Source organism: Coregonus lavaretus, assembly GCF_964263955.1.
Source record: "Coregonus lavaretus genome assembly, chromosome: 24".
NCBI lineage: Eukaryota > Metazoa > Chordata > Actinopteri > Salmoniformes > Salmonidae > Coregonus > Coregonus lavaretus.
Genome location: NC_140011.1, coordinates 18,394,541 through 18,422,480, shown reverse-complemented (window position 1 = coordinate 18,422,480; position 27,940 = coordinate 18,394,541). Strand labels below are relative to the sequence as shown.

The following is a 27,940-nucleotide window of genomic DNA, read 5'->3' as shown; positions in this document are numbered from 1 at the left end:
TATTTCCCTGGTGAAGAAAAACCCCTTCACAACAGTTGGCCAGATCAAGAACACCCTCCAGGAGGTAGGCGTATCTGTGTCAAAGTAAACAATCAAGAGAAGACTACAGAGGGTAAATACAGAGGGTTTACCACAAGATGTAAACCATTGCTAAGCCTCAAAAACAGGAAGACCAGATTAGAGTTTGCCAAAAAAACATCTAAAAAAGCCTGTACAGTTCTGGAACAACATCCTGTGGATAGATGAGACAAAGATCAACTTGTACCAGAATGATGGGAAGAGAAGAGTATGGAGAAGGAAAGGAACTGCTCATGATCCGAAGCATACCACCTCTTCTGTGAAGCATGGTGGAGGTAGTGTTATTGCGTGAGCATGTATGGCTGCCAATGGAACTGGTTCCCTTGTATTTATTGATGATGTGACTGCTGACAAAAGCAGCAGGATAAATTCTGTATTATCTGCTCAGATTCAGCCAAATGCTTCAAAACTCATTGGACGGCGCTTCACAGTGCAGATGGACAATGACCCGAAGCATACTGCGAAAGCAACCCAATACTTTTTTAAGGCAAAGAAGTGGAATGTTCTGCAATGGCCAAGTCAACCACCTGACCTGAATCCAATTGAGCATGCATTTCATTTGCTGAAGGCAAAACTAAAGGCAAAACGCCCCAAGAACAAGCAGGAACTGAAGACAGCTGCAATAAAGGCCTAGCAGAGCATCACCAGGGAAGAAACCCAGCATCTGGTGATGTCTATGGGTTCCAGACTTCAGGCAGTCATTGACTGCAAAGGATTTGCAACCAAGTATTAAAACTCACAATTTAATTTATGATTATGTTAGATTGTCCAATTACTTTTGAGCCCCTAAAATTGGGGGGCTATATATAAAAATGGTTGTAATTCCTACACGATTCATAAAATAATTTTGACAAAACCCTTAAATTAAAGATGAGTCTACAATTAAAGGACATCTTGATTGTTTCCTTTCAAATCCATTGTGGTGGCGTACAGAGCCAAAATGATGCAAATTGTGTCACTGTCCAACTACTTATGGACCTGACTGTATATACTGAACAAAAATATTAACCCAACATGCAACAATTTCAAAGATTTTACTGAGTTACAGTTCATAGAAGGATATCAGTCAACTGAAATAAATTCATTAGGCCCTAATCTATGGATTTCACATGACTGGGCAGGGGTGCAGCCATGGGTAGGCCTAGGAGGGCACAAGCCTACCCACTTGGGAGCCAGGCCCACCCACTGGGGAGCCAGGCCCAGCCAATCAGAATGAGTTTTTCCGCACAAAAGGGCTTTATTACAGACAGAAATACAGTATCTGGTGTGACCACCATTTGCCTCATGCAGTGCGACACATCTCCTTTGCATAGTTGGTCAGGCTGTTGATTGTGGCATGTGGAATGTTGTCCCACTCCTCTTCAATGGCTGTGCAAAGTTGCTTGATATTGGCGGGAACTGGAACACGCTGTCGTAAACGTCGATCATCCTGTGGTTGGCAGTTGCAGTAAGAAAATAATAAATATATGTTGTTGTTTCTTTACTTTTTTTTTGCTGCCTCTTGGGCCCCCCACGGGCCTGGGTCCAGGGGCTTCAGCCCCGTTAAGCCCCTGCATTAAGCTGGCCCTGCACAATCCATGTCTCAATTGTCTCGAGGCTTAAAAATCCTTCTTTAACTTGTCTCTTCCCCTTCATCTACATTGTTTGAAGTGGATTTAACGGGTGACACCAATAAGGAATCATAGGTTTCACCTGGATTCACGTGGTCAGTCTAGGTCGTGGAAAAAGCGGGTGTTCCTAATGTTTTGTACACTCATTTTACATTTGACATTTTAGTCATTTAGCAGACACTCTTATCCAGAGCGACTTACAGTTGGAATTTTTACATGTTGGAGTAGAGCGTGTCAGCAAGTGGAACAGCATGTGTGAATGAGATTTAAAGAGGGAATGTATGCTGCTGCTAATGTATGCCACTGCTAACTGGTCTACGCAGAGTTCTTGCCTGGTTTAGATCTTATCTGTTGGAAAGGTATCACTTTGTTTCTGTGGATGTTTTTTTCCACAATTCGAAGGTAATTTCCTGTGTTCCTCAAGGTTCAGTTTTAGGACCTCTACTGTGCCAACCCTTGCTGTCTCTGCCTGGCTATCCACTCGCCACTGGGATTCTCTGCCTCTGACCCTATGACGGGGTCTGAGTCACTGGCTTGTAAAAAGAATGGACAAAGTCATCCATGACGTAACTCCATTGTTTCCTATGTGAAGTCTCCGTGGCGCATTTGAAGATCGGGAAGTGTCATTTTAGCGTATCACCATCTTGCTTCTTGGAGGAGTTTTTGGAAACATTGCATGTGCAGTTTGAGCTGCTCTAGGAAGTGACGTTGCAGGCTAGCTCAGTGCTGCCCCCTCTCATTGAGTATCTCAAGTTGAAGGCCGACCGGGGTACTGCAGGCTGCAAATGATCCTTCTAACTTCTTCTGTGTGTGATTCGGAAAAATAATATATATAATATAGCTAAGGTGTTTGGTGCAGTATTTCCTAAGTAAAAAAGTAAGTTGCTGCTGGCTGTGCTCAGGACTGCTGTTTTTCAGTGCCCAAAATCACTAGCTAACTAAGTTCCATCTCTGTGTTTTTTCAATTAAGATAGCTAGTAGTAGCTAGCAGGCACATTGAGCAGGCAGGCCACGTTAGCTAAATCAGCTTATAAAGTCACTGGTGAGTGGCGACGTGTGTGCTTCAGTGCTGTTTCATTTTTTACAACTTTCTCACTATCTATTACCAGAGTGTGCATCTGACTGGCAGTGTTTCATAGGGAATCATGTTATAAAATAGGTCACAGGGGGACACAAGAAACTCGCGAATGGATTTAGAATTTTAGAATATTGACAAGTGGCAGTTGGGATGCTAGTGTACATCATCTCAATTCTCATTTTGTCCATAACAGTGGCAGACTCAAGTGAACACTATCATAAAGGGGTTAGGGGCCAAGTGTACTTTCAACATAATATTGGGAGAAGTGTTGTCTTATGTAAACAAGTGCGAGGCGCTGCTTAATGGGCAGGTCTGTCTCACTGTCTGGAGGTTCTACTGCTACGATTAGATAGAACACAATCAGCACAGTTGTTTCTCGGCCAAGCACCGAGAGTTCTGCTAATTATCACCATCTACATGGGAGGTGTGAATTGCAGGATTTTACCATGTGCTCAGGTAGAACAATTAGCCTACCCATTAGCCCAAACAAAGAAAACCATGTTTCAAAGTTGATACATGTGCATCAGGTAGGCTATACTTATGTGGGTGAGTCAACTTATTTGAATGACATTATTTCATATGATTTAATACACGTTATTAACAAAGTGTGCTCCGTTTGAACAAAACACACTTTATTACAAGAAACAAAACTTTAATCATTTTGAGACTACAGGAAATAGGTTGACTGCTATGTTAAACAACTGCAGTCATGGCTGCTTTGGTTGTCAACAGCCTTGTGGCTATTGTAGTCTTTTGACTGTAGAAAAACAGGAATCTCTGAAGTTGTCCCAGAACAGGCAAGCACGCGAGGGAAGGGGCAACTGCGAATGCGCAATTAACCATATTAGCAAAGGAACACGGCCAGTATCCGGGGTGCTGCTTTTCAAACAGGTTTGTAATTATTTTAATTCAGTTTACTAAATAGTTTTTCAGGATTAGCTTTAGTTTTAGTTTCTGTTTTAGTTTACTATAATAACATTGGTGGGTTGAGTCACTGACATGATATTCCTGTCCGGTTTTGCGCCCCCTTGGGCTCGTGAGGTGGGGGAGATCTTCGTGGGCTATACTCGGCCTTGTCTCAGGGTAGTAAGTTAGTGGTCTGTTGATTTCTCTTTGGTGGTGTGGGGGCTGTGCTTTGGCGAAGTGGGTGGGGTTATTTCCTGCCTGGTTGCCCCCCATTCTCTGTCCCCAGTATCTAAGCAGCAATAGCCTATGTGCTGAGGGGCTAGGGTCAGTCTGTCCTATCTGGTGTACTGTGTGATGTCAAACTCTCTTGTCCTATCTGGTGCCCTGTGTGATCTTAGACATGCTCCCTCTAATGCTCCCGAGTGTCTCTCTGTCTCTCTCTCTCTTCCTCCCAGAGGACCTGAGCCCTAAGGACCATGCATCAGGACTACCTAGCTTGACGTTTCCTGTCTGAAACAGCAGGTCCAGGCCAAGGTAGTTCCATAGCCGCAGGCAAAAAAAGCAGAACTGGAACTGAGACTCGGACGTGCTACTTTGTCCCAGCCCTTCTGTTTTCGACATGCTCCCTCTTAAGGCGTCAGCATGCTTCAGTTCGGCTGGCGCCTAGCCGAACTCGGCTAGCCGAACCAAACGAGCGTGCTCACATACTCCCTTAAAAGACCTTCGCTTGAAAAAGCGGCAATAGTAGTTTGTCCATTTTGAGATGCCGTAGCCAGTATACACTTCCTCAAAAGTCTGAATTAATCTAAGATAACTCAAGAAATCGGTCATTAATTTTGACGTTTTTGCCGAGGAGATCTTAGTCGCGCAATTTTACATCTAACTAAGATGTTTGGTGCAGTATTTCAATGAAAAGATGTGCATGAAAATGAGTCGTCTCTCGTTGAATGACAACGGAGACTTTATTGAAGAATCCCTACTGTTGACCAATCACAGACGAAGGGGCGTAGACTTCAGCTCCGAACTTCGGCTTGCCCCCCAAAAAATTTTGTGTGCCCGAACAGCCGTAAAAAACCCTCACCGAAGTCCAAAATGAACAAAAACATCACAAAATGTCGTCATAATATATGCATGAACTCTTCCGAAATGTTTCGGCTGGGAAGCATGCGGACGCCTTAATGCTCCCGAGTCGCTCTCTCTCTCTGAACCTCTGAATGCTTGGCTATGAAAATCCAACTGACATTTACTCCTGAGGTGTTATACTGTTGCACCCTCTATAACCACTGTTGTTATTATCTGAACCTGATGGTCATCTATGAATGTTTAAACGTCTTGAAGAACGATCTGGCCTAAATGGCACAGCCAGAGGAGGACTGTCCAAACCTCGGAGCCTGGTTCCTCTCTAGGTTTCTTCCTAGGTTCCTGTCTTTGGAGAGAGTTTTTCCTAGCCACTATGGTTCTACATCTGCATTGCTTGCTCTTTGGGTTTTTAGGCTGGGTGACTTTGTGACAGCTGCTGTTGTAAAATGGGCTTTATAAAATACATTTGATTGATTGAGTGGTGTGAGTGGTCAGTGAGATAATGATCATGTCTGTGTGTGTGTGTGTCCAGCGAGATGAAGAGGTTATGTGTGTAAGAGTGTCCAGCTGTTGTGATTCTCATAGGGCCTCAGTATGGAGAGCTTAGGAGAGATTATCTCTAATCACCAGTCAGTCAGTACATCTCATCTTTGGCACCAGATATCATCACACAGCGGGGGGATAGCCTCGCAGACACTACTATTCAAGATGCACTTTGGGATCTTACATATCACACGAATTGCAAAATGTGTATAATATACAAATTACTAAATTTGTAACATATCACATGAAATGGGTGACATAGTACACAATTGGATGAGGTGGCACACAAAAAACGGGGACCACTTTTGGCTCATGAGCACCACTTTCAAAACTACTGGCTAAAATTATATGAGAATGCATCTTTAATTCTCTAATTCATCCTTTTCAACCTCGTCTGATTCTTATATATGGGTGATTTAAATGAGGCCTACATGTTCGATATTTTCATGGAAATAACATTTGAATTAAAATCACTCAGTGTGTTTGATTAGATTTACCCAATGTGAAGTGTTTTTCCAATAACAATATGCAGTATAGGCTAAAACTGCGCATAATGATTTACTTAAAAAGTATAGATTGTTATATGAATGACAACACATGTCAAACAATATAGTACTACGTCCATTTGCTAGTGTATACACTATATTGAGAAGGCCATTTCCTGGATCCCTTTTCTTGGTTTGCGCTGTTACTTATCACAACACCTAGTGAAGCTAAATTTCACCGTCACGCACTAAGCAGTAAGCAAAGTGAGCGTTACATAAAAACAATTGATCTAACATATGCAATAGACATCTCAATTTAAGTGCGCTTTAGACAATTTTCAACCCAAAATGATCGGCCAAATAATGTTATTGTATATGTTATGTTTGCTGTTGTTTTTACATTGAATGCAGGCTGTTTTGAGAATCTGAAGACATTATAATAAGGCATAATCATCATAACTTTATACGAGACAGAACAAAACTATATATCTGTATTTTTTTTCTTTTTAAACAGTTTCACTTGTGCTGTAATAAAACGATATGCTTACCTGGCATGCTTGCACTGACAGTGGCGAGAATGACACACAGGAGAACCCCTGGCAGGAGCGAGGCCCGGGGTTGTCGTTCGATCCGATTCGAAGGCAGCATCCTTGAGAGGACTTCTTTAGGAACGGTGAGCCAGACACCGGGACATAGGCTTGGTCATCATTCCCCCTACTCGTTTTCCGTGACAAATAAATCCTGCGCTTGTGGGCAGTCCGGTTCACCGCCTATGAGCCGCTCATTAATCCGTGGCACTGCTAAAGATCGCCGTGCGCAAGTTGAAGCAAGGGGAGGTGTGGAATTCTGCAACAGAGAGGAGAGATCAGATGGAGAGGCACGGGTGAACTACTTCAAATATTGGTGTCTGCGTCATTACGCGGTTAGAAAACAGGCTTGGACTTTGCCAAATTCACAGACAGAGCGCAGGCAGGTAGGTGAAATCCAGGTGTATCCTGCTGTAGCCTCCAATGTTTGACCAAAACCGGTTTATTACATTGTCTCTGGTTTAACCACTATCAGTCACACAAAAATTGACGTAGGCTTTAATTCATGTTTTACCATCGCCAATGTTTTCATCACTGTAGCAAGGTAACCGCTGTAAATGATGTGCCCTGGAAACAAGATATAAGAGGATTTAGCCTAATCAGAAGGGGGAGGGGGGGGGGGGGGTGTTCCTGATGCATATTTGTTGGCAAGATAAGAAACGCAATGGAAAGTCCATGATTATAATGCCATAGAAAGGTTTTATGCATGTCTAAGCAGCTAGTTTGAATTTCCACTATTACCATGGTATTAAGTAAAGTCATGGTATTAAGTAAAGTGCTACCACAATATAAGCCAACCTGTTTATTTTCTTAGAAAATAACATTGATAACATTTGCATATTTTCATGCTTTGACAGTGTAAGTACCAGAAAGTGAGCACAGCATCAGTGCGTATTGGTGACTTCCTTATCAAATGGGTGTCAGTTGGAGCACTCCACATCTAGAGTTCCACTGTCAGGGCTGATGCAGCTGAATGTCTTCAGGCCTTCTCGCATCTGCTGGTAGCAAAAGGGGATATCTTTATTGCAGCCAGCCATACCGTACATACAGGGCTGGTTTCTCGGACGCAGATTTAAAGGCGCTGATTTAAAGGCGCTGCATAGTCAATCTGATGTCTGCATTGGCTGTGCAGCATTTACGGTGATACGGCTTCTGCAGAAGTCAGGGCATTCATACTCCGCAATTGCGTCACACCATCCATAAGGCGCCTCCGACCACATTTTCGGATCAAGCATAAATTGGCTCTAAGCCTAGTCCTGGACTAACAAGCAGGCTCAAAGGAAATTCTCCATTGAAATAGATTTCCAGTCCATAAATAGGCTTAATCTGTGTCCGGGAAACTGGCCCACATAGTTTCCGTAGCTGTATGGCTCATTGGGTGTGAGAATCATTATCAAAAGAACCCTATTCCCATGGCTACATATGACCTCCAAGATTTTACCCCTTTTACCTCAGAGTACTCTTATGATATAAAGTGTGAGTAGTGGTCTTCCTCATGGCGTGTAGGCCTGTCCGGCTGTTCCAGTGCTCTCCTCTTAGCAGAGTTCCTCTGGGAGTGACGGGAATGCTCAGACTGGGCTGAAAATATGTTGGCACTCTGGAGGACCACTGAGAAAACTGAAAAACATGATGGACTGGAGACAATGTGTGCATCGCTCAGTCTAAAGTGGCTTCTTTTCTTCATCTCCTTCCCTTCACCTGCACTGATGTGAAAGAGTGGAAACTATACTGTTTTCAGATCATTGCAGATGAAGGAGAGGACAGAGGAGAGGAAGCCACTTCAAAATTCAGCCGTTTGGACATTGGTCAAATTGAAGGCTCACATCTGATGGGGTGCTTCTTCTTTGAGGTGAGGGGCTTGGAGTGACCCAGACTGGGCAGGGAGAATGAGTGGGTCAGGGAGGACATCTGGGATCGTGTGAGAGAGCGCACCCTACTGATCAGTGTAGGGAGCAGAAGCTGCAATACAGATATTATTACTGATGTATTAGTAAAACCATCACCACAGTACTTATAGGAGTAGCAGTTTGCAAGGTTTCAAATATGATCAGAGGTAAATAAGCGCTTGACTTTGGCAGAAGCTCACCGGATGGGAGTACCGGCACCTAAAATGTTCTACTGCTTGAGCTCCTGCACCTCTTCTAGAATATTAGCTCTAAAGTATTGTGGAGCTCCTGCACCTAAATATAAACAGTACCGGCACCCAAAATGAGTACCGGCACTTATTTCAGTCCAAGTCAAGCACTGGAGTTAATATAAATATCAAACATATCTTTTTTGGTCACAGTCATTTGGGTGCGAAATAAAGTTGCATACCAAATCAAGCAATTGTAATATAGGCCTATGTTCCGCCAATTGTAGTACAGGCCCCATGTTCCTCCAGGAATGATGAGGATTAAGTAAGTAAATAACATAGGCCTAACGCTAATAGTTTGGTAAATAAGTCAAAAATAACACTTTTTTTTAACCTTACGTCCAGTGTCCTTGTGTGAGACCAGGTCAGTATACTGGGCCTGGCATAAAGCCTGTGGTTGGTCACCACTCTCCTCTGAAAGGAGAGGATTTTATCAGTCTCCAAACCTTACTACAAAGCAGTGAAACAAGTACTGAACTAAATGAAAAATCTACCTGGATCCTGGCTCATTGAGAAGCTACGAAGCACGCAGTCTTGTAATTTACTCTTGAAAGCAACATCTATGGTTAGAGTAAACCTTAATCCACACACATGCATCTGTAAAGTCAAAAGTCTGTTTTTGTTCTGTGTAAGGAAAAGTGATATATTGTTTGCATCCCAAATGGCACCCTATTCCCTATATAGTGTAATACGGTAGATGGGCCTTGGTCGAAAGTGGAGCACAAAATAGGGGATAGGGTGTCATTTGGGACACAAATTGTTGGGGCTCCCAGTAGTTTGAGCGGATACTCGGCTCCAAATTTGGTCTCTTTCATACAAAAATCCACGTCGGAGTGTGGTTGAATCCCCACAAACAAAAGGTGGTGGTTGTCGTCATTTAAAAAAAACATTTTAGTCATTTTAGCAGACGCTCTTATCCAGAGCGACTTACAGTTAGTGAATACATCTTTTTTTATACTGCCCCCCCCGTGGGAATCGAACCCACAACCCTGGCATTGCAAACGCTACATCCCTGCCGGCCATTCCCTCCCCTACCCTGGACGACGCTGGGCCAATTGTGCGCCGCCCATGAGTCTCCCGGTCGCGGCCGGCTGCGACAGAGTCTGGATTCGAACCAGGATCTCTAGTGGCACAGTTAGCACTGCGATGCAGTGCCTTAGACCACTGCGCCACTCATGACCACAAATGACACTCAATGGCCATTGACGTCATCCTGGAATAAAATGTGCGTTACATCACTAAGACCTCCTTTACAAATATACAGTACCAGTCAAAAGTTTGGACACACCTACTCATTCAAGGGTTTTTCTTTATTTTTACTATTTTCTACATTGGAGAATAATAGTGAAGACATCAAAACTATGAAATAACACATATGGAATCATGTAGTAACCAAAAAAGTGTTAATCAAATGAAAATATATTTAATATTTGAGATTCTTCAAATAGCCACCCTTTGCCTTGATGACAGCTTTGCACACTCTTGGCATTCTCTCAACCAGCTTCCCCTGGAATGCTTTTCCAACAGTCTTGAAGGAGTTCCCACATATGCTGAGCACTTGTTGGCTACTTTTCCTTCACTCTGCCGTCCGACTCATCCCAAACCATCTCAATTGGATTGAGGTTAGAGGATTGTGGAGGCCAGGTCATATGATGCAGCACTCCATCACTCTCCTTCTTGGTAAAATAGCCCTTACACAGCCTGGAGGTGTGTTGGGTATATTGTCCTGTTGAAAAACAAATGATAGTCCCACTAAGCCCAAACCACATGGGATAGCGTATCGCTGCAAAGTGTGCCTTGAATTCTAAATAAATCACTGACAGTGTCACCAGCAAAGCACACCCACACCATAACACCTCCTCCTCCATGCTTTACGGTGGGAACTACAGAGATACTACTAGAGATCATCCGTTCACCCACACCGCGTCTGACAAAGACAAAGTGGTTGGAACCAAAAATCAATTTGCTGTTGGCTGGGCTCCCTGCCTGTGCCATTAAACCCCTACAACTAATCCAGAATGCCGCAGCCCATCTGGTGTTCAACCTTCCCAAGTTATCTCACGTCACCCCGCTCCTCCGCACACTCCACTGGCTTCCAGTTGAAGCTCGCATCTGCTACAAGACCATGGTGCTTGCCTACGGAGCTGTAAGGGGAACGGCACCTCCGTACCATCAGGCTCTGATCAGTCCCTACACCCAAACGAGGGCATTGCGTTCATCCACCTCTGGCCTGCTGGCCCCCCTACCTCTGCGGAAGCACATTTCCCGCTCAGCCCAGTCAAAACTGTTCGCTGCTCTGGCACCCCAATGGTGGAACAAGCTCCCTCACGACGCCAGGACAGCGGAGTCACTCACCACCTTCCGGAGACACTTGAAACCCCACCTCTTTAAGGAATACCTGGGATAGGATAAAGTAATCCTTCTACCCCCCCTTATCCCACCCCCCAAAAAAAAAAACATATTGTAAAGTGGTTATCCCACTGGCTAAAAGGTGAATGCACCAATTTGTAAGTCGCTCTGGATAAGAGCGTCTGCTAAATGACGTAAATGTAATATGGACTTGGTCTTTTACCAAATAGGGCTATCTTCTGTATACTCCCCCTACCTTGTCACAACACAACTGATTGGCTCACACATTAAGAAGGAAATAAATTCCACAAATTAACTTTTAAGAAGGCACACCTGTCAATTGAAATGCATTCCAGGTGACTACCTCATGAAGCTGGTTGAGAGAATGCCAAGAGTGTGCAAAGCTGTCTTCAAGGCAAAGAGTGGCTATTTGAAGAATGTCAAATATAAAATATGTTTTCCTTTAACACTTTTTTGGTTACTACATGATTCCATTTGTGTTATTTCATAGTTTTAATGTTTTCACTATTATTCTACAATGTAAAAAAATAGTAAAAATAAAGAAAAACCCTTGAGTAGGTGTGTCCAAACTTTTGACTGGTAGTGTAGAATGAATTAAAAGTTATAGAGCCATTACTAGTTCATAAACCTACCTAGATACCTATTTATGAAGAAATGTGATCATTGAAAACATCCACATCGTAATATTTTGTTGAGGGATATGACTACACAAATGACTCACAAAAGAACAGAGATCATGATTCTTAATTTATTGAAAAGATCAGGTCACTTCAGCTCTCAAATAATACTTCTCAAAAAACAAAGTACATTAGAATCTGATACTGCGATCAGAAATAATCACTTTGGCACTTTTTGGAGCTACAGTTATCCCTATCGGTCAACATTTCCAAAAGGCAAATAAAATTTCCATAATAAATACCCCAAAAGACAACTACTTTTTAATGTCCCTTTCCTCTCTGAGTGAACAGTAATGGTCATAGAGGCCAGATACAGATTGACTTTGCCTTGAAATACACAAGTACTGTATATAGGCGGCCATGTTGGATTAAGACTTCAAATGAAGTGAGCAGCAACAATGGGAGGTCTACTACACTAATGTTAACTGTGAAGAAATCATATATTCTGTCATGACAAAACACTGCTTCTCTATACAAAACATTCCCATGTTTCCACAGGGATCATGGGTATATAAACCACTTTTACACCTTAAAATACATGTAATATAAAACCCATGCAAAAATGATTAAACATTTGGCAGATCAATATTGAGACTCAGGAATGAATGACACAATACGCCGATGTGAGTGACTACATCTGATCATACAAATTGAAATGTTATGGCTGCTGCATCTTAACTGTTCTTAGTACACACACACTCATGCCCAGGTAATATCATACGGAAAAAAAAAGATGAATGGAAAGAGACAAATAAGAACAGTCTGATGTTCTTACACTGTCCACACACAATCATACAAAGGCTGTTTGCAATGAGAAGACACCAACCAAAACACAGACAGACCGTGTGTTTGATGTGCTGTGAGCTGCTTGGGAAGCAGTCCCTGGGTGCATGCTCCGGCCATGATGATAGCTCTAGGAGGAACATGCCTGTGTGCTGAAGTGCATGGCACTATAGGAATCTGGTGGCACAGGGGCAATGGTGAAGATAGGCAGAGTACCAACCTAGAGGAAAAGACCTAGGAGGCAGTGTAGACAACTTAAAAGGTAGACTCAGCGTCATGACATTGCCACGAGCAGCTCTGCAAAAATGATGATAAGTGCAGTGCAAGACTTTCTCCTCACACAGTATCTGCGCATGAGCACGGGTGCGCTTCATGCTGTTACAACGTGGTGTATATACGGGACTAAAACAGTGGAAATCGGACCGATATATTGTATTTACCTAACCAACTGACATTTGAAAAATGAAATATGCATGACTAAGGTCTATAAAAGGTCTTGATTCGGTAGTGTAGTAATGATCACACACACGACACACATTCAAGTCTTTTTCACTCTTAAATTTCCCTGATGTAGCTACCAGTACAATATAAATAAGACTGAACTCATCGGTTCACCCAAACTGGCCCCTTATCCTTTGTCTAAAAGCATTCTTGTGAGTGATCACACATCCCTTTGGTCAGGAGAGCCCATTCCTCACCTATTCATCTTCAAACAACACTACTAGCTACACTGTAAATTAACACACACACACACACACACACACGTCACTGAATTGACAGGACACCATCTTGTTACAGGGGACAGTAAAGCGATCCCCTTGACATTGCAGCAGCTCAACACAGACTCAAACACAAGGCCTCAGACAAAGGTGCCCTTTAGCAGCCCAATATCCCCTCCTATGCTTACCTCAGCTATTTCTCTGAAATGTGCAAGTCATCAATTCTCGCCTACAATCATCTGACTAAATCTATGTCATCAACACAATACAACTGGGGATGAGGCTTGCGGCTACAGTAGCAAGGTAAGACTAACTAGCTATATTTGTGTAGCAATGCCCATCCCTTCCTATACATTAATACATACTGCAGTTCCAATAACTATCAACTATACGAGACCACCGTCAGGTTTTAGAAGGGGTAGTGAGTCAGTCAGTGGGATTGACTGTCACACTGCTATGCTCCCCTCTTGGTTAAAACTATCAGTCCAGTCCAGAGCGTGCAGAAGGGCAGAGAGGGCTCTCTCTGGCACAGCAACGTGCCTCTGGACACTGATTAGGGATCAGTGCTGGGGAGCCCAGGCCCTTGGTCAGTGGAAGGGTGTTGAGGAACCTGACTGTTCTGAGATCAGGGGTCTGTATTGGGGTCGTTGGGGCTGTGGGAGGGTGGCGAGGCAGCAGTTTGTCCGTTGGAACATGGCATATGATCGTCTCCAGGTGTTAAGCAGCTGTCTGCTTGCTGTTTGTACTCCTCTTCCTCCAACACTACCTCTCCCTTCTCCAGGAAAAACTGCAGGGTGGGGCCTCTGGCCTCCCCCTCCCCCAGCTCCCCCTCTTCCGCCAGGCGGAACTTGATGTTCATCTTCCCCAGGGGCTTGTCTGTTTTGTCTGGAGAATAAATCAGGAGGAAGACAGAGAGAGAACAAGAAAGAGAAAGGAAGACAGAGGGAGAGAACGAGAGTGGCAAACATGTAATCTGTTACACCTCAAACATCTAGCACACATTTAAAAGTTACCCAAACAACTGATACTAGAGTTCAACATGAAATGTCAGTTAGGCTTTTGGGCTGTTTCACCTTTGCTCAATTTAGAACTCTTCCCCCGCATAATGAACCCCTTTAGCTTCAGTCCCATTGGCAGGCCACCTCTTTTTTTACATTTTGTTTTGTACATTTTACGCTTGATTTAGACTGCTTGAAACAGAGGGGGAGTCAGGCAAGTGGGAGAACAGTATGATAGACGCAGGGATTGAACCCTGGTCTCCGGTGGGGAGCAGTATATGTGACTGACCGCTAGACCACGGGCCCTGCACAGGCCCCCTCTCTTACCTGTTGTCTTACCTAGCTGTCTCTCTTTGGGCAGCATCAGTACGTCTACGTTGCTGTGGTCCTCCAGAGCAGAGGTGAGCAGCGCCCCCTCCTGGCTGAATAGGAACACCAGGGGGATGGTGATGTCAGCCCTGGACGCGCCGTCTCCCACCATCTGGAACAGGGGCGTGTCTGCGCTGTTACTCCCCTCCCGGTGGTCTAGGAGGGACAGAGGAAATATGGGAAATTGAGTTTTTTAGAACACAAGTGGGGAGGGCTTGTGAGTGATATCAATCAAAGAGGAATGCCATATCAATCAAAGCCCTTTTGGGAACCAACTGATCTTAAGAGGTAAAACGCAGAGCTACTGTAAGCTCACAATAATAAAGTAGGTGATGGTACCCCAAAATCAACCATTTGGGATCTTTACTTCAGTAAGTAGTACACTGTAACAATGCAGACCGATACGTCCTTCTCAAACTAGGTTAGGCCCCACTAATCTCTTTCCCTAAGCTCCTCTTACAGCAGAGTAACAGGCGGTGTGCTGATATTATGGGCTATGAGTGGGTGTGTTGAGCAATGTTCCCTCTAATTGTTTTTGGCACTGAGCAAATTTCAGGTCTGCTGAGTGGAAACTTGAACATTGTGAAAATTCTGTACACACTTTAAGTTACAGTTCTAAGGCTGTACACACGAAGTTAGTGGCCAAGCAGGCTAGTGTGGCTATTTGATCATAATGTAGGCCTACCAGGGTGGCCTACCATCAAAAACTATTGAAAAAATGCATCCCATAAAATGTTCACATGGAAATAGCTATAGCAATAGCTATTCTATAATACAGCCTACATTAGCAGCCATGTGGGGTGTTCAATGTAGGTCTACATTCCATGGGACTTTTTAAAAAACATTATGCATGGGCTTGACATTAATATTGTCCTTCAGACAAGTCGGTGACTGAAAATGTTGTATTGTGTGATGCAAGAAACCACTTTACAAAGTAAAATGCATTATTATTCCCATACCATTAATATTACAGAGAATCAGATGAAAATGTAGGCTTTGCTACCCTCCGCCTTTTGGCTTCTTAGCTTATTCAAGCCTGTCTCTTAATACAACACTGCACCTTTAAAACATAGAAAAGCACTGTAGTCTTTTGCTGCGTTCACGTCATGTCGGAAACTTTGGACCTCCGAGTTAAAATGAACGTAAGTTATTTGCGTAAAGATTCCTATTGGTTGATTCTGACACTTCCCAAGTGGGATACTCGGGTATCATCTTTCTACAATGAGTAAGCAAGTCAGAAATGTCAGAGTTACCGACATGACAAGAACGCAGCATTTACCTGACTCGCTTTTGAAAGATGGATAGAAATGTGCACATTTTGTGCTCTTGTAGGAAGCAACCACTCAACTATTGCTGACTAGAAATGAGCTATTACTAGGCTAATAACTCACTAACTAGGAAAGAATATCAACAAATGTGCACACGCGGCTTCATGTGGCTCTGATCGCAAAACAAGCACATCACTTGTGACCACTCGTGCCTGTAAATGCAATAGAATCCCCCGACGATGTGCTCTGCCTACAACAAAATCACAGACTAAGTCTTGAATAGTTAGATTTGTTTTGGTATGTTGCATTGAAAGGGGCTAATATGTTAATTCGATAACAATACCCACAGTAGAGGGAAACATTGATAGTGTAAACTAACAGGTCAAAACTAGTAAAGTTGAGTGAAGTTCAATCTTGTGCTTCTCTGCGCGGGCTGGTGTTTCTTTTGCGCGGCAGTTCTGGGGGAGCTGCGCGGTGTTGAGGCGTGAGGGGGCATGAGAGAGCGAGAGAGAGGGTGACAGGCAGAATGTGTGTGTGTGTTCCATTCCCTCACCTATGAAGATGACTCCGATAGCCCCAGCCTCCTGTAGCCTGTGGGCCTTGGCAGCAAACATGCAGTCGCCACGCAGTGCCAGGGCAATGTGCCCGCTCAGCTCCTCAGCATTCTCTATGGGACCACACGCTGTGTAGGGGGAGGTCTTCACGATGCTGCCCTTCACCTGGGAGAGGAACAGGGTGTGTGTGCGAGAGAGAGAGAGGGAGAGAGAAGGGAAGAGAAATTCCTGTAAATACTCTGTACAGTATTGACACAGGCAGACATCCATTTGGGTCCTAAATGTAAGGGGACAAACAGGTGCATGCCCATCTCTTATAGTATCAATATTTTGAGTGACATAAAAAACGAATAGAAGTGAATGCAAGATTCAATAAAGCTCACCCCGTGCTCCTGCTTGGTAAGGTCCATTCCAAACTTGGCTGGTCCTGCAGTTAGGACCGTTCTACCCAGAAACGGGGGGGATATGAGCTGAACGACGAGGGGCTCTACTTCTTCCTCCTCTGTGGTCTGGGTCACCTCTGCCACCAGTTTCACCCTGTAAACACCTTTATGTGCCTCCTGAAAATAAGTACACTGGTGTTATTAATTACACAGGAGCATTAATGAGACAGGGCAATGTTGCTCCGCTAAACAATAGTCTGCATCCCAAATGGCACCCTATTCCCTAAATAGTGCAATACTTTTGATAGGACCCTGGTCAAAAATAGTGCATAGGGAATAAGGTGCCATTTGGGACACAGTCAGACAATAGAGAGCTAGAAATCAAATAGCTGCCCACCCTTCTTACCCCCTGTGTCCCTGTGTCCCCAGCCTCGTTCAGTGGGGTGAGGGAGATGCCCATGCTCTTCAGAAACTCCACAGGCTCCATACCGTGGTCGTGAAGTGGCAGCTCGATGCCCCTGCAAACACACACAAACTCATCAGTGACATACAGTGGCTAGGTCAGAGTCACCTAGCAGGGTTAACATAAAGAATGTGTTTCCATCAATCGGTTTTAGTGAATGTGTAGGTCTTTACAGCCACACAACATGAACGACCATATACAGTGCCTTCGGAAAGTATTCAGACCCCTTGACTTTTTCCACATTTTGTTACGTTACAGCCTTATTCTAAAATTGATTAAATAGTTTTTTTCCCCCTCATCAATCTACACACAATACCCCATAATGACAAAGAAAAAACAGGTTTTCACATATTTTCTGAAATATAACATTTACATAAGTATTCAGACCCTTTACTCAGTACTTTGTTGAAACACCTTTGGCAGCGATTACAGCATCGAGTCTTCTTGTGTATGACTCTACAAGCTTGGCACACCTGTATTTGGGGAGTTTCTCCCATTCTTCTCTGCAGATTCTCTCAAGCTCTGTCAGGTGGGATGGGGAGCGTTGCTGCACAGCTATTTTAAGGTCTCTCCAGAGATGTTCGATCGGGTTCAAGTCCAGGCTCTGGCTGGGCCACTCAAGGACATTCAGAGACTTGTCCCGAAGCCACTCCTGCGTTGTCTTGGCTGTGTGCTTAGGGTCGTTGTCCTGTTGGAAGGTGAACCTTCACCCCAGTCTGAGGTCCTGAGTGCTCTGGAGCAGGTTTTCATCAAGGATCTCTCTGTACTTTGCTCCGTTAATCTTTGCTTTCAAAACTAGTCTCCCAGTCCCTGCCGCTGAAAAACATCCCCACAGCATGATGCTGCCACCACCATGCTTCACTGTAGGGATGGTGCCAGGTTTCCTCCCGACGTGACGCTTGGCATTCAGGCCGAAGAGTTCAATCTTGGTTACATCAGACCAGAGAATCTTATTTCTCATGGTCTGAGAGTCTTTAGGTGCCTTTTGGCAAACTTCAAGCGGGCTGTCATGTGCCTTTTACTGAGGAGTGGCTTCTGTCTGGCCACTCTACAATAAAGGCCTGATTGGTGGAGTGCTGCAGATATGGTTGTCCTTTTTGGAAGGTTCTCCCATCTCCACAGAGGAACTCTAGAGCTCTGTCAGAGTGACCATTGGGATCTTGGTCACCTCCCGAACCAAGGCCCTTCTCCCCCAATTGCTCAGTTTGGCAGGGGTCGGCCAGCTCTAGGAAGAGTCTTGGTGGTTTCAAACTTCTTCCATTTAAGAAGTATGGAGGCAAATGTGTTCTTCCTTTGACCTCATGGCTTGGTTTTTGCTCTGACATGCACTGTCAACTGTGGGACCTTATATAGACAGGTGTATGCCTTTCCAAATCATGTCCAATCAATTGAATTTACCACCTGTGGACTCCAACCAAGTTGTAAAAACATCTCAAGGATGATCAATGGCAACAGGATGCACCTGAGCTCAATTTCGAGTCTAATAGCAAAGGGTCTGACTACTATGTAAATAAGTTATTTTTTATACATTTGAAACAATGTTTTTGCTTTGTCATTATGGGGTATTGTGTGTAGATTGCTGAGGATAATTTTATTTGTAATCAATTTTAGAATAAGGCTGTAACGTAAAAAAATGCGGAAAAAGTCAAGGGGTCTGAATACTTTCCAAAGGCACTGTACGCTCTCATAATGAAATCTACAAACACACACACAAACCTGACAGGCGAAGCGTGGAAGGCCCGGCCCACCCCAGTCAGGTACTTGTAGCTGTCCCTGATGGTCTTGGCGAAGGAGGGGTTGTTGGGAAACAGGGTCTGGGTGCTGGGGCAGGAGTAGGTAAACAGGTCCTCCTCCACGGCAGTGGCCGCTTCCTGGAACATATAGACACAAAATGGCGGATCAGTTTCAGCTCTTCTGACCATAACATAACTGGACAGCTGGTTCAAATAGACTCCATATGGCGGATCAGTTTCAGCTCTTCTGACCATAACGCAACACAACTGTTGGTAACTGACTGAGCCTCACCGTGTTGTTGCCCCGACAGGGGGGCTGTGAAGTGGACAGGGAGACAGGCAGCAGGTGGGCCTCGGTGGTGAAGATGTAGTCGTCGATGTCAAAGTGAAGCTGGTTCTTCTCAGAGAACAGAAGGTACAGGTACTTAAACATCTCCGCCAGGAAGAACGAGTCCATTCTACAAAGAAGGGGGAATGTTTGAAATCACTTGAACAGAGCAAATAATGTGCCAAGTAATGTTACGTAATTTGGGCTCTCTTACTCAAAGAGCACTATTTTCTTAAGACCAACACTTTCATTAGTCATATTGGCAAGCTGGAGTGAGAAGGAATCAGTGGATATGACCTGAGGTTTCAGATTTGAATCCATATGATTCGCTGCGATCCCCTACCTGTCCTCGTGGGCCCCTGTGCGGACGTCCTGCACAGCTGCAAATCCACAAGGCACCCTGGCATGGGCATTGAGCTTCTCCACTATGGACTGGCCCACCCTGAGGTAGTACGGATCGCCTGTGGCCTGTGGAAGGGAAAACATGGTCTATCCCATTCACAACCCCTTTCTCAACCAGTTCACTCATGTACACAGAGTATACCATTACTATGCACCTTTGGCTTTTCCCATTGGGAACTCAAACCAAACTGCATTACCTTGTAGAGGTAGTAGGTGCTTTCTGCAAACTCTGGCCTTAGAGGGTGTTGACCCCAGTGAACTCTGAACTCGGTGGTGAAAGCCTGCAACGTTAGGAAAAACACAGTCAAGCAAAGCTGAGAGCAGATATTATCATCTTGACTCAAATTTCAAATGTCACTTTGTCTTACCTCGGGGAGAAACTTGTGCTGCTTGGTGACTTGGTAGAGCATCTCATGGGTCTCTATGGCTGGCTTTAAGTCTCCTCTCAGAACCTATGACCAAGGGTTGATAACGCAGTCTTTATTATGAACGATTCACTTTCATAGCGTATACCTGTTCATACAGCTGATAGAAACTCAATAAAAAAAGTAAAAAAACAGAACTGTCTTCTGCTGTAGTGGATAGATCTGTGGTCATGAAGATGTCATGATACAAGCAGAGGGTCTCATGAATTTATGTGATATTAGCATACAAAAGTAGTGCACTATATAGGGAATAGGATGCCATTTGGAATGCAGCCTATGTCATATTGTTAGAGGCAGAGGGGCTAACCATGACAAGTGGTGGCGATAGAGGCTGTGTTAATGGGACTCACCTGCAGGCCGGGGAAGAACGCGAGTAGGGAGTCCATCCAGCTGCGGACGCTCACCGTGGGGTTGTGCATGTGCACGTTGAGCAGCAGCGGAGGCTGGCTGATGTACTTCATGATGGCGCTGTAATGCTGTAGGAGACACACCAGACAGCAGGTGTCACTAAATACACTTACATTATGTATGATGTGTAGAGTTGATATGGGGGGTTAGATCAGTGATGTGACTGAAACACCGTTTACACTCCATAATCAGTGTTTCCCCTAGGATTTTCCCTCAGCAGCGGTGGTAAAGGGGTGGGAGCGTGGTAGTGTCCGTGGCCAATGACACGGTTTAAGAGTCCCTCCTCTTGGCCGCAGAAACAAAATGTTTCTGTTTTAAAGATAATTTCATGCAATTCTACACATTTTGTCATGGGGCTGAGAGAAAAATTGCAGTTTCAAAGCTAATTCCGCCGCTGCTAAATGCCTATAGGGGAAACACTGACAATAATATAGGCCTTGTGATATCTGATTACTTCCATCTGATCACCATCTGACCACAGAGCATTTACATTTGAAATGAACATGCATGTATTTGTTATCTGGTTCTGCAATCTGGATGCAGGTAGCATTTAAATGGAAAACGTAAAAACGCTGTCTGACAAATTGGAGTGTTCTCTACAAGCATAGAGCAATGCATTGTAATATATCAGCAGCTAGTGAGAGTAAAGTAGAGAGAGTGGGTCTCACAGTGTTGAACCTCTCCAAGTAAACGTTGTCTCCCAGTAGAACGTAAGCCTTCATCAGGTACTCATAGTAGGAGTCAATGCCAGCACCCACACCACTGTCTGGAGACGCAAGGGAGAGAGGAGGAATACACTGTTAATATAGAATCTGACTGAGCTAATTGGGAATAACAACCAGGCAGAGACACACGTATTCAAAACCAAACCAAGCTAGTAGTATTGGAAGTGACTAATGGCTGATATAAAGGAACTGAGTGGGACGATGTGTTATCACATGATGCGAGGTGATAAAATGTTTGTTCCTACTGCAACATTTTGACTTTTAAACGTGAGAGTTGGTGACCATGTGTGCTGGTGTAGGTGAGTGTGTGTTGTCTGAGTGGTTGAGTGTGACAGTGGAGTTCTGGCTCACCCCTGCGTACCCAGTCTCCATTGTGGATATTAATGACTGTGCCCACAAGGTCACTTCCTCTCTGTCTCTTCTCCCACAGGACGTCCAGTGCTTTCCTAGCATTCTCCTGTTGGTCACAGAAACACATCTTCATACACACAGGTTAATAAGTACAAAACAACACTATTCATTATTAATGGAATTACTAATGTACCTCGAACACAGCCTCCCCAGACAGCCGACTGAGAGCAGCAAACTCTAGAATCATGGTCCCTGCACAGGCTGTACAGGTGTCCGACTCAGTGCCTGTGCGTGACAGGGGATTAAGGACACCGTACCTCAGGTTTACCTGCATACAAACAGAAGTAGTAAGTATTTTGTAAGCATATTATTGTGGCCCTGGCGGCACAGAATAATGAAACGGTCTGACTGCTCAGAGGTGCTTGGGAAGATGGGTCACAACGGGGGACCAGCGTGTGTGGGTATCCAAGCTCCATCTTCCCGTTCCTGCTCAATTTGGCATGCCTTCTTAAACAACCAAACTGTATACGCATTCACACATCAAGTCTTCTCTTGAGTTGGATTCAGGGATGGAACAACTGTTAAACATTTGAGCTTGTGGTTATGTGTGTGTGAGCAGCGTGTGTGTGTGTGTAGGTCGATCTATGGGTGGAAGGGGAGAGAGGGGCAGAGGTGTTTGTTTGGGAGGGGTGGGGTCAGTGTATGCATCCCACATCTGTTGACAAAAATGTAGAATTCGTACTACCAGCCCTTGTTATAGGTGTCATATGTGTTATAATCCTTCGTAGAAGTGCTTATATAATTACACATATTATTAGTCAATTAAGATATGCAAAATGTGTATATACAGTGGGGAGAACAAGTATTTGATACACTGCCGATTTTGCAGGTTTTCCTACAAAGCATGTAGAGGTCTGTAATTTTTATCATAGGTACACTTCAACTGTGAGAGACTGAATCTAAAACAAAAATCCAGAAAATCACATTGTATGATTTTTAAGTAATTAATTTGCATTTTATTGCATGACATAAGTATTTGATAACCTACCAACCAGTAAGAATTCCGGCTCTCACAGACCTGTTAGTTTTTCTTTAAGAAGCCCTCCTGTTCTCCACTCATTACCTGTATTAACTGCACCCGTTTGAACTCGTTACCTGTATAAAAGACACCTGTCCACACACTCAATCAAACAGACTCCAACCTCTCCACAATGGCCAAGACCAGAGAGCTGTGTAAGGACATCAGGGATAAAATTGTAGACCTGCACAGGGCTGGGATGGGCTACAGGACAATAGGCAAGCGGCTTGGTGAGAAGGCAACAACTGTTGGCGCAATTATTAGAAAATGGAAGAAGTTCAAGATGACGGTCAATCACCCTCGGTCTGGGGCTCCATGCAAGATCTCACCTCATGGGGCATCAATGATCATGAGGAAGTTGAGGGATCAGCCCAGAACTACACGGCAGGACCTGGTCAATGACCTGAAGAGAGCTGGGACCACAGTCTCAAAGAAAACCATTAGTAACACACTACGCCGTCATGGATTAAAATCCTGCAGCGCACGCAAGGTCCCCCTGCTCAAGCCAGCGCATATCCAGGCCCATCTGAAGTTTGCCAATGACCATCTGGATGATCCAGAGGAGGAATGGGAGAAGGTCATGTGGTCTGATGAGACAAAAATAGAGCTTTTTGGTCTAAACTCCACTCGCCGTGTTTGGAGGAAGAAGGATGAGTTCAACCCCAAGAACACCATCCCAACCGTGAAGCATGGAGGTGGAAACATCATTCTTTGGGGATGCTTTTCTGCAAAGGGGACAGGACGACTGCACCGTATTGAGGGGAGGATGGATGGGGCCATGTATCGCGAGATCTTGGTCAACAACCTCCTTCCCTCAGTAAGAACATTGAAGATGGGTCGTGGCTGGGTCTTCCAGCATGACAACGACCCGAAACACACAGCCAGGGCAACTAACATGCTCCGTAAGAAGCATCTCAAGGTCCTGGAGTGGCCTAGCCAGTCTCCAGACCTGAACCCAATAGAAAATCTTTGGAGGGAGCTGAAAGTCCGTATTGCCCAGCAACAGCCCCGAAACCTGAAGGATCTGGAGAAGGTCTGTATGGAGGAGTGGGCCAAAATCCCTGCTGCAGTGTGTGCAAACCTGGTCAAGACCTACAGGAAACGTATGATCTCTGTAATTGCAAACAAAGGCTTCGGTACCAAATATTAAGTTCTGCTTTTCTAATGTATCAAATACTTATGTTATGCAATAAAATGCAAATGATTTACTTAAAAATCATACAATGTGATTTTCTGGATTTTTGAGTATCTAGTTGAGTATCTTGAGCATCAGCAATTGTGGGTTCGATTACAGGCTCAAAATAGCCAGAAACAAATAACTTTATTTTGAAACTCGTCAGTCTATTCTTGTTCTGAGAAATGAAGGCTATTCCATGCGAGAAATTGCCAAGAAACTGAAGATCTCATAGAATGCTGTGTACTACTCACTGAACAGCGCAAACTGTCTCTAACCAGAATAGAAAGAGGAGTGGGAGGCCCCGGTGCACAACTGAGCAAGAGGACAAATACATTAGAGTGTCTAGTTTGAGAAACAGGCGCCTCACAGGTCCTCAACTGGCAGCTTCATTAAATAGTACCCGCAAAACACCAGTCTCAACGTCAACAGTGAAGAGGCGACTCCGGGATGCTGACCTTCTAGGCAGAGTTGCAAAGAAAAAGCCATATCTCAGATTGCCCATCTTAATCTTTTATTTTTATTGGCCAGTCTGAGATATGGCTTTTGCTGATTGCTGATGCTCCAGCTACTCAACTAGTCTCAAGAAGGCCAGTTTTATTGCTTCTTTAATCAGCACAACAGTTTTCAGCTGTGCTAACATATTTGCAAAAGGGTTTTCTAATGATCAATTAGCCTTTTAAAAATGATCAACTTGGATTAACAAACAACGTGCCATTGGAACACAGGACTGATGGTTGCTGATAATGGACCTCTGTATGCCTATGTAGATATTCCATTTTAAAAAAAATCAGCCGTTTCTACCTACAATAGCCATTTACAACATTAACAATGTCTACACTGTATTTCTGATCAATTTGATGTTATCTTAATGGACAAAAAAATAGCTTTTCTTTCGAAAACAAGGACATTTCTAAGTGACCCCAAACTTTTGAACGATAGTATATTGTATGTACTACATGCATATTGTCAGATAATTATAAGACTACAACGCCATCTTGAATCTTCTATTCATATTCAGCTTGACAGTCCTTTCAGAACTGAATCTTTTGGCATTTTTCCGACATTGTAGAAAAAACGAGTTCTGATAAACAAGGCTTTGCACCCAGGGGTACCGCAAAAAAGAGAAATGTGGAGAGTGAGGCGTGTTACCCTGGGGTAGGGAAGGCCACTGGTGGTGTTAAAGGCAGGGAGCAGTCTGTGGCCCAGCTCCTTGGCCATGTGGAGCAGCTCATCTCCGTACCACTGCATCCTCTCCCCCCGCTGACGGAGCATGTCCGCCATCACATGCGCCCCCAGCAGTCCCCTGTAGTGACAGCAAGATTATGGTGTGGTGAGCATGTGGCAATGCCCAGACAATTTCCTACTCATCTAAACACTGACAGCACTATATTATAAAGTCATACAGTTATTAGATCATAATGTCAATTAGACATTTGAACCAGTATCATACACGATCTTGGAGAAGTTCTGTGTAGTAGTGAGACAATGCATTGTATTGGTTTGTACCCCAGGACTCGGATGTTGGTCTCAAACACAGACACCACCACATCGTTGTCCAGCCTGACATCCCTCAATGTCCTCCTCACTGCATCCTCAAACTCGTCCAGCTTGTTCAACACCTGGAAACACGGACAAGCAACATTTGTTAATAGGGGAAAAGACTAAAGAAATAGGTGTTTAAACACTTAGACTAAACAAATGATAAACATGAATTATTCCTGTGAATTACTACATTTCAATGATTTTTGCTAGGGTTTCCATTACCATTAGAAAGAAGGGCTATCCATTTTGTCTATACTGCCATTTACTTTATGTGTGTGGCTCTGAGGTGTTGTCGGGAAAATGGATCCCATTTGCTCATTGATTTCTCTATAGACATTTGTGGTACTATAGCTGACAACGATTATAGCCACACAGACAGGATCAGATACTCACCACCAGAGTATCCAGGGTGTCGATCAGTGTGAGGGAGAACCTAGGAGAAAACAAGGTTATATTTGTTAGGGCACACCATATCAAAAATGTTTGCAACAAAACCCTGAAAACAGACGTTTCTTATTTGGCAAGTTCAGATAGTCCATCCCTGTTTCAGCCAGTCTTCTTCCATTTGGTGCTTAATGAATATGACCCAGGTCAGGAGGATGGCCTTCTGCACACACACAACACAGAAACTAGATTCTGCTCCATGTCAGCTTTATCATAGTCATCATCTATTGTGTTTCCAGGCTAAGTGTGTTATATAGAAGGTCTTAAGGAAGAACCAGAGAGGGTTCGGATAGGTCACGTCAAACAGAGTATAACAGGCTTTCCCACATCATCTCACAACACGTCCAAATTAATTTCATTTTCCTATGAGCATTACATATTGAGAAACGTGGGGTTGTACTCACTTCCCCAAAGAGTCATCGATGTCTCCCCTGTTTGGCTCCAGGCCACGCACCCTCCCCCTGCAGCTCAGGGGCATCAGCTCGTCCGCTGGGTATGCATATTTCTGTGGCAGAATCAGGGAACAGGTGCAGTCAGGGTACGGTACACATACTAATTAGGAGGGACATTTGTTTAGATACCTTTCGACTTAGAAGTATAGGCCGAGTGGATGGCACACAGTCAAGTCAGAGAGCCGTTTGAGCAATAATAAGATATCAACAAAACAGTAAACAGCAGCATGCCCTGCTACATGGTCAGTAACAGGCTGACAGCCATAGCTATGGGCTGAAACATCCAATTTTGCCCAATGTAGTTGATAGTGACAATAATAATGTAAATGGCATACATATGATATATTACTATAAATGATGTGGTCAGACAGACTTACCATATAGCTGCCATAGGCATGATCGAACATCTCAACGATCTGGTCCCTGTAACAGAAAGAAATATACTACATCTACATAACCAAGTAATTTCTAACAGACAAGAGGATAGATGGGTAAAGCGCTGGTGTGTTCAATGATTTAGTCCCTTCGTCTTCACAGTATGGACTTTGCCACTCAGTAAAGGTGGGCATTGCGCAATACTGGAGTGTGATCACACACAGTTGATATCTCACCTGATTTTGGTCTTTTCTTCAGGTAACATGGCCTGACCTTCCTGGCCATTGGCCCAGCTAAGAAGGCTTGTGAGCAGTAGGGCTCTCAGCATCATGGAAATGCCAGGAGAACCCTGTGGCCAGCAAAACAGCTTTGCGCCCATTTAATCTTTGACACGTCTGTACACAAGTGGCTGTTCCTGTGCTCTCAATGACGTCCCTGAAAAATCATAGTCCAATGCATTTCTTCTCCCGGAACGTGCATGGGGTGGCCTCATGGACAAGCACAAGAGTTCAGAGAGTTGACAACTGGTTGTCTCCACTACAGTTGATGGGTTTAGCTGTCAAACTAGTTGTCAAAATAGCTAATTGACAACAACGTGTTACATAAAACTATACCAAGACTGGAAATAATTATCAGGTTACTTGGCATGTTACCCCTGGCAGGATCAATAATTAGCGAGCCTCACGAGAGAACCACTGGGTACGTTAGAGATAGTTGACAATTGACATCTGTAGGTGTAACTAGCTTGTTAGCTATCTAACAGTAGCTATGTCCATATACTTTGAATCACACACGAAGCTCCTCTTCTGTTCACTAGCGTGATTTCCCAGTCTATAATCAGGCGTATACTCAACAGGACAGGAAGGAACTCCATCAGCTTAGCTGGCTAGCAGCTAGTTAGCGAACTTAGCTAGCTAATGAACAAAGAGGAGCCGGTGGTGGTCTTCTTTCGTATTGCAACACATCCCTCTTCTTCCGTGTCAGTAGTCCCAGTCACACGGACAACGCCTATCTCCAGACCCAAAGAGTTTTTTCAATCAAACCGTCGATGGGAGAAACCAGCTCAGCTTCTTTGGTGCTACTTATTTAGCTAGCAGTCTACTAAACAACAAGCTTTGAGGGTACCTCTTGATGCTATTGGTCGAGGCAGAAGAAGTATAAGGAAGACATTGGCCGTGTTCGAGAGGATCAAAACCGTCATGTATCATGGGTCAATTCTGACAGACTGATCTACAAATAATAATGAGTAGTTATTTATGATACAAGGTTCGTTTTTTTCTTTTTTAGGGGGTAGATCAGCTTTAATATTGCAGATAGATTGTAACTTCCATCAATGTAATTGTCTGCATCACTTCCAATCCCCCATGTTTTTTTCTCTCGCAAATATATATACATACATATACATACATACACAT

At 44.1% G+C, this 27,940-nt stretch overlaps 2 protein-coding genes across 4 annotated transcripts in view; both read right to left on the bottom strand.

Moving 5' to 3' along the window:
• The window catches only part of LOC311100257 (neural proliferation differentiation and control protein 1-like), a 52,634-nt gene extending 46,063 nt beyond the window's left edge, over nucleotides 1-6,571 (bottom strand). The window contains exon 1 of the mRNA XM_084141100.1: nucleotides 6,329-6,571. Coding sequence (XP_083997226.1) covers nucleotides 6,329-6,428 — 100 coding nt within the window. The 5' untranslated portion in view covers nucleotides 6,429-6,571. The remainder of the gene's footprint in view (nucleotides 1-6,328) is intronic.
• Nucleotides 6,572-11,605: 5,034 nt separating this feature from the next.
• On the bottom strand, nucleotides 11,606-27,714 carry LOC311100313 (ER degradation-enhancing alpha-mannosidase-like protein 3). Of its 3 annotated transcripts, none has more exons than XM_084141174.1 (20): nucleotides 26,762-27,714; nucleotides 26,528-26,573; nucleotides 26,103-26,203; nucleotides 25,648-25,687; nucleotides 25,219-25,331; nucleotides 24,862-25,015; nucleotides 21,651-21,785; nucleotides 21,458-21,563; nucleotides 21,050-21,147; nucleotides 20,324-20,449; nucleotides 19,917-20,000; nucleotides 19,746-19,829; nucleotides 19,490-19,614; nucleotides 19,111-19,276; nucleotides 18,802-18,956; nucleotides 17,020-17,140; nucleotides 16,623-16,799; nucleotides 16,239-16,404; nucleotides 14,376-14,573; nucleotides 11,606-13,935 (listed from the first exon to the last, which is right to left on the bottom strand). In XM_084141174.1, the coding sequence occupies exons 1-20, from the start codon at nucleotides 26,902-26,904 to the stop codon at nucleotides 13,676-13,678; spliced, it is 2,598 nt and encodes an 865-aa protein (XP_083997300.1). In that variant the 5' UTR covers nucleotides 26,905-27,714; the 3' UTR covers nucleotides 11,606-13,675. The 3 variants fall into 3 exon arrangements, with proteins under 3 accessions (XP_083997300.1, XP_083997302.1, XP_083997301.1); XM_084141176.1 differs by having other exon boundaries at nucleotides 14,388-14,573; XM_084141175.1 differs by having other exon boundaries at nucleotides 17,029-17,140.
• Between the last annotated feature and the right edge of the window lie 226 nt (nucleotides 27,715-27,940).